At 44.3% G+C, this 6,634-nt stretch overlaps 1 protein-coding gene across 5 annotated transcripts in view; it reads right to left on the bottom strand.

Annotated features, from left to right (window-relative positions):
* Positions 1–3,461: 3,461 nt before the first annotated feature.
* cadm4 (cell adhesion molecule 4) overlaps positions 3,462–6,634 on the bottom strand; it is a 234,152-nt gene continuing 230,979 nt past the window's right edge. For 4 of the 5 annotated variants that reach the window (XM_080767145.1, XM_080767144.1, XM_080767147.1 and 1 more), the window contains one exon: positions 3,462–5,605. In XM_080767145.1, the coding sequence (XP_080623271.1) occupies positions 5,496–5,605 (110 nt within the window). In that variant the 3' untranslated portion in view covers positions 3,462–5,495. Of the gene's footprint in view, positions 5,606–5,831; positions 5,914–6,634 lie in introns of those variants that run through there. The other variant, XM_080767146.1, reaches the window with a different exon arrangement.

Genomic DNA, 6,634 nt, shown 5'->3' with positions numbered 1-6,634 from the left:
GTCTGTCGGACGTGAGTTGTTGGACCGCTTGAATAAATGAAATGTAATAGAATTCCCTTTTGCATAAGTAACATTCAGATATACAGTAAATCATGAACCAAATAAACTGCTCCAACAAAATAGATTGTACTATCAAAAGGAGTGTTTATTAATATCGATTACTGGTTACAATGGCATAAAAACCACATAGCAATGAGCGAACACGTCATGAGATTATTTCCATTTGGCATGAGCCACAAGGAAACAATGAAATGCATATTGTTTTATTGCGTTAGTCAGGCCGGGATGCGATTTGCTGTTGATATAGCCTGCACAGAAGGTGTGTCAGTATTCAAGGGCAAACGCATTATCTGGTCCCGTCTGATCGAACGCAATACACAACTGGAACAGGTTCGCTTTTAACACACGTTGCATGAATGAAAGAAGGCTACAGTATGCAGCACAAGAATGGAAAAGAGGGTAGGAGGAGGAGAGTAACGCCTCGCAAAGAGAGAGAGAGGGCGTGTAGGTCTTGGTGGGCATAGAGTGGCTGAAGGCCTCAGTGTATCATAGTCTAATTAAAGATAGCTCTTCTTTATAACTAGACTACATTATACACCTAAGATCCCTATCGAACCAAATGTCGTTTTGAGGCTAGATGTTCAATCAGTCCGACCCACCTGATTGTAAATATCAGCCTTCCACGGAGTTCCTCAAGCGTTCTGCATTTGCCAGGAAAAGTTCACTTGGTCCAGATGCAGCGCGCGATAATTTACTTTTCCTCTTTAGTTAAAGTATAACAAGTCATCACTGTCTCAGAGTAAAACTCGCATTAAACTGGTATATTAACAAGGACTGCTCTTAAGTCCTATAATCGCCGTTTAGACTAGGCGGTTGTCCTCAGGCCGGCTGCCTGTCTGTTGTCCTGCGCGTAGGCCAGCTGGGTGCTGCCTGCCGGTTGGAGTGGCCTCTCCGGAGAGCTACTGCGTAAAAGCGCAATCGACTGCATGTACTCGGGCCAGCCGTGCGTTGATTCGATCTGCTCGCAGAGCTTCGCTAGAAAAGAGCCATCCGAGTAAAAGCTTAGCCAGCCGGTGATGTGGCGATCTGCTCCTTAGAGCTATCGCCGTGAAAGAGCATTCATAGGCGGCTATCCTGTTCGGACCCACTGCATGCGCATGGGCTAGTTGGGGTTGGTGCGACCACTCTCCAGAGCTATCGCAAAACAAGAGCGTCGTGTCTTAGTTGGCACGATCATTATATTGAAAAAGGGGTCTGACTCTATTCTGTCTTTCCCAAAACTGGTTTAAACTGGTTCTTAAGCTGCTGACTTAAAGAAAATAGTTAGCAGTTCTTCATTAACAGTTTTTACCACACGGGAAAAACATCCTGTGGTCATTATTCATTCTTATCTCCGTTGACCATCTCGCCTTACACTCCTCTGAGTGCTAACACAGATGCGCGCGTCGCGCACACACACACACGCACATACACACACACACAATGCACACAAATGCACACGTCACAAATCAGTGGTTAGAAAATGAAAAATAGAATCAGCAATCAACAATAAGAATATTACATTTTTCATCAGATGTGCGCATTTGCTGAATAACACATTTATCAGTGGTGTGTGATGTGCATCAAGTGTCCACACTCAGCGTGCGTGTCTGTTGGTGTTCGTGCTATAGTTGCATGTGCCATGCATGTGGCAGAGAGTCTCCTTGTTAGGGTCAGTATTTGGTCAAAAAGTCAACCTTGTGGTCACTTCAGATAGCGTGACACATTGTCCGGTCTGGGTTTTGTCATACACCTGTACTCAGCAGTGTTAAAACGGGGTCAAACTGAGGGCTACACTTTGCCGTTTCTCCTAATTATACTGACTCAGGAAAAACGGGTTTTTGGTGCCATGTCATCCTTTCATTGTTCAGCACAAATTGTGCCTTGTCAGTTAACACCCCCCTCCTCACGCTACACATGCATGCACACAAATACAGTACACACACATCATATTACTATACTATACTATACTACTATACATGCATTTTATAATCTAACCCAGGCTATACATAGTCTGTGTCACACACAAAGAAATAGCAGATCTAGAAGCTGAATTGAATATGAAGGACCCCAATGGAAACAAGCCTAGTGTTTTTTCTTGGGTTGTAAATCCTATCTGCAGGCCTTGTATTGAACTTTCCTTCCTGTGCCCTTTTCTGCAAACTGTCAATAAAGCATTCAATCAATCAAAAGTCATAGCATGTAGAGCTGTTATTTTGCAACACAGCGTTTGTGTATAGCTACATAAATGCAGGCATAACACTACCGGCAACTGCAAAATCAAACTTCTAAATGCCTAGTCCTAACTCTAACCTCGACTTAGTTAATGTAAACATTTTCGCAGTGAAACAACCATTTCTCTTGTGAGCACCTTGAAAATTATCCACACAATAAGTGATCTACCCATTTAGGACTATGGGCTAAAAAAAAACGCTTTCTAAATCTTAATTATTCAAAAATTACAAAATTATTATGTTGCTACATAGGCTATAGCCTATACTGTGCCAAAATGGGTTCCCGTCTTGAAAGGTATAGTTACAAAAAGGGGTTCCTTCCCATAATGGGTTAAGGCTTTTGCGCATTCCTGAATGGAAACACCTCAAAATGGAATAACCTAACTCCGATTTTAACCTAACTCCGCCAGAAGGTGGCAGTATTGAGTTCACAAATACCTTCACTATCTGGCGGAGTCAGGTTAGGTGGATTTAGGTCTATATCGAAATAATAAAATGTGTTAATGGGGTAAGGAAACACTTGTGTACAGTAAAAGGTTTCTAATTAGAAAGCATTGAACTCGCATTATATCGCTTTTGAACAGTTGGAAAATAAAATAAAAACAAGTCAGTGGAGTTAACGGAGGGTGGGTGGGTGTGAAATAAATGTCAAATAATATCGCGTCTCACTTTACTGGCTTATTTCATGAAATTATTTCGAATCTCCCAAGAAAGGCATTTTGTCAGTGGACAGAAAGGGGGGAAAATGCACTTTTCTTTTTTCTAATGAATGAAAATTCACTTCTTATTTTCGAACAGGCTTGATGGAATCACAACTACTGTATAATTCTCAAATTATACTGGTGGGGACATTTGGCTCTCACAATGCAAGTACATCCACGCACGCACGCACGCACACACACACACACACACACACACACACACACACACACACACACACACACACACACACACACACACACACACACACACACACACACACACACACACACAGACTTCATCCTCCGTCTTCCCTACCATCATTTCTGTCTCCTCTATTCCCCATTGATCACCATTCCCCATTGATCCAATCATAAAGCCCGCTGTCTGTTGTCTTTACACAAAGGATTTCAAAGCCACCTCCCGCTAATTCAAATAAAACCCGAATGAGGAAAAAAGAAAAAAAAGACTGGCCTTCCAACGGTTCTTTTTTGAGTCTTTTTTTTGTTTATTTTGTCGTGCTTTGTATCTTTCCCCTATAAAGAAATAGTTAGCTATATATCAACAGTGACACATGGACTCTAAAATAAACAGGACAGCTATAGGCACAGGAGACAAAGAGAGAGAGAGAGAGAGACAGCTATAGGCACAGGAGACAAAGAGAGAGAGAGAGAAAGACAGACAGGGGAAAGAGAATAAGAAAGAGGGAAAGAGGGGAGGAAAAGGCTATAGAAACTTCTCTACAGTAAACCATAACATGGGAAGTGTACAGTTCTTTAACATTTACAATTATAATAATAACAACAGCAATAATAATAACAGTAACAACAATCATAAATTGTTCAAATAATAACAATAATAATTAATTAAAAAACGCAATAAGACTTGTGGTTTCTCGTAAAGACAAATGAAACATTTTTTTTTTCTTTTGTATATTTTTTCTTTAAAGATCACTTGACAGTAGTTTGTTCGGCTTTGCACCTCTAGGCTAATATTCTGTGTTAGTATAGTAGCTTCATAACGTGTTTCAATAGTAAACTGTTTTCATAGTTCTTTAAAAGTTTCATTTAATTTATGTTGCTGTTCTCTTTTTATTATACAAATAAGGAATTCAGAGATATGTATACTGGTTCTGTTGGTGTATTTACTGTACATATGGATGTCTATGTGTGTACATATGGTAAGCATTCAGAAAAAAACATCCATCATCTGTTATTTTGCACATTTATTCAATTTCCCTTTCATTCTGCCTGTTTGTCTTTCATTTTTCAAGACTTCTGAACCTTCCTTTAAACCCCTAATGACATTCTAAAATAATTACTCTGCTCTTTAGCGCCTTTAAAGCGACTTATATTCCTTCCTTTCTCGGCGGGAACGAAACCCAGCTGTAATCCTCTCATTATTAGGAGCTGACAAAAGGAGGAGTGATAGAGAGGGGACGAGGACACGACAGAGGGAGCGAGGGAGGGCAGAAGGGAGAGAGGAGGTGCGGTAGAACAGGTGAACAGAGAACAGAGAGAGGTATATATAATATATATACAGAGAGTGTGGATGAAAGTTAAAGAGAGCTGAGTAATGGCTGGGATCGTCAGCACGCTGCCAGGGCCGGCCACCCCGCCTGGCCAGGGAACGACCCAAGCAGAGCACACGCGGGGATCAGTGGAGCCCGTTCAATAAAGTATGAATATGGTGAAGTATAAATGGCTTTGTGGAGCGCTGTTGTTCCAGGAATTATGGATGAGTTGTGCTCCGAGGGGCCTCGGATGCTTCGGCAATTTCAAACATTTCAAATGTACTCTCGCGCAGAGCCGCTCGATAGTGCCTTGCCACCCTCCATCTTACCTTTCCTCACCCCCCCCCCACACCCCCTCCTCACCCTCATACTCTCTCTCTCTCTCTCTCTCTCTCTCTCTGCTCACCACTGTCTCAGCCAGTTAAAGATTGAGTGGTGTGATATGGGTATTTTGTAGAGATTTTTTTCCTTTTGCTTCTCAGGGCAAAGGGAGTTAAATCACCTCCTCTATAATTCCCCTCAACCACTTTAAAAGGCAGAGTGCCGGCTCTTGCTTTGCGTGCTTATTCCCCTGCTTCCCTCGAAAAATGGATAATTTCCTATCCCTCTCTCTCTCTCTCTCTCTCTCAATCTCTCTCTTTCTCTGTATTGTGTTGAGCTAGCTCTCGCCTGCTCTCTCCATTTCCCCTCATTCCTTTGAGCTAACGTATGGCATCGTGGCTGGTTGATAGGCTCCCTCGCCCCCCCCCCTCCACCTCTCTTTGTCTCTCTCTCTCTGTCTGAGTGTATGCAAAGTATGGGAGTGGCATGGAGTGGTCGTGTGTCGTATGAACTGGTGTGCGGTTGGTGTATACAGTCGTTTTCAAAAGGCCGCCAGTCTTGGCGTATTGTGTGTGTGCGTGTGTGTGTGTGTGTGTGTGTGTGTGTGTGTGTGTGTGCGGTTGGAGGGAGGGAGAGGAAGGGGACAGAGGGAGGAGGAGGAGGACAGAGAGATAAGGAGGAGAGTATGGCTACAGTAGGTACTCCTTCTTCCCCTGGCTGGCGTCGTTCCCGTTGAGGAAGGCTTCTTGCACCTCGCCGTGCTCGTCCAACCCACTGGCCTCATGGGTAAGATAAGAACCTGGGAGGAGACGGAGAGAGAGAGGGGCAGAGAGAGAGAGAGAGAGAGAGAGAGAGGAGCGGGTTGATGGAACAGCAGAGAGAGAGAGAGAGACAGAGAGAGAGAGAGATAGAGAGAGAGATGGGGGGGGGGGGGTGTGGAGGTTAGTCGGTAAAGCGGCATAATAATTTGCATCGTCATGCAGCGTGAGATCAAACCAATCAGTGTGCATATTACTGAGAACCATACCTGTGCTTGGTTAATTAATTAGTTCTCTGATTATTATGGTCAATACCAAGCAAGGATAGGTTCTCTGGTATGGTACGAGCCTACCGCATGAGCATGATGGGGAGCAGAGACAGGAGGCGGAGAGAGGGATGGAGAGAGACAGAGAGAGAGAGGTAGAGAGAGACAGAGAGAGAGGCAGAGAGACACAGAGAGAGAGGCAGAGAGACGGTGACAGAGAGGCAGAGAGACACAGAGAGAGACAGAGAGAGAGGAAGAGAGACACAGAGAGAGAGGCAGAGAGACACAGAGAGAGAGGCAGAGAGACACAGAGAGAGAGGCAGAGAGACGGTGACAGAGAGGCAGAGAGACGGTGACAGAGAGAGAGGCAGAGAGACGGTGACAGAGAGGCAGAGAGACGGTGACAGAGAGGCAGAGAGACACAGAGAGAGAGGCAGAGAGACGGTGACAGAGAGGCAGAGAGACGGTGACAGAGGCAGAGAGACGGTGATGGAGTATATAGTATAGAAAGAGGAGGGGACATTGGCAGAGAATGTTGAAGGGAAGGTTAGACACAACAGAGCAAACATAACCCTCACGTCAGTCAGAAAAAAGAAAAAAATTAATCAAACTCCACCGGGAAACCTCTGGGGCTCGATCCCGTGATTAATGTACGGGCTCGGCTACCAGATTACCAGGAGGTTGAGAAGCCTTCCAAGCACAGTACGGCACGTGCCTTCACTCCAACCCGAGGCTGAGTGACACTCTCATTCTGTTCGGTCGAAAGAGAAAATGCAGGTCTCAAACCCAGCCCCTTTGTCTGCC

Source organism: Protomyctophum bolini, assembly GCF_963924005.1.
Source record: "Protomyctophum bolini genome assembly, chromosome: 7".
NCBI lineage: Eukaryota > Metazoa > Chordata > Actinopteri > Myctophiformes > Myctophidae > Protomyctophum > Protomyctophum bolini.
The sequence above is the reverse complement of the archived record's forward strand: the minus strand, read 5'-3'. Positions and strand labels throughout refer to the sequence as shown.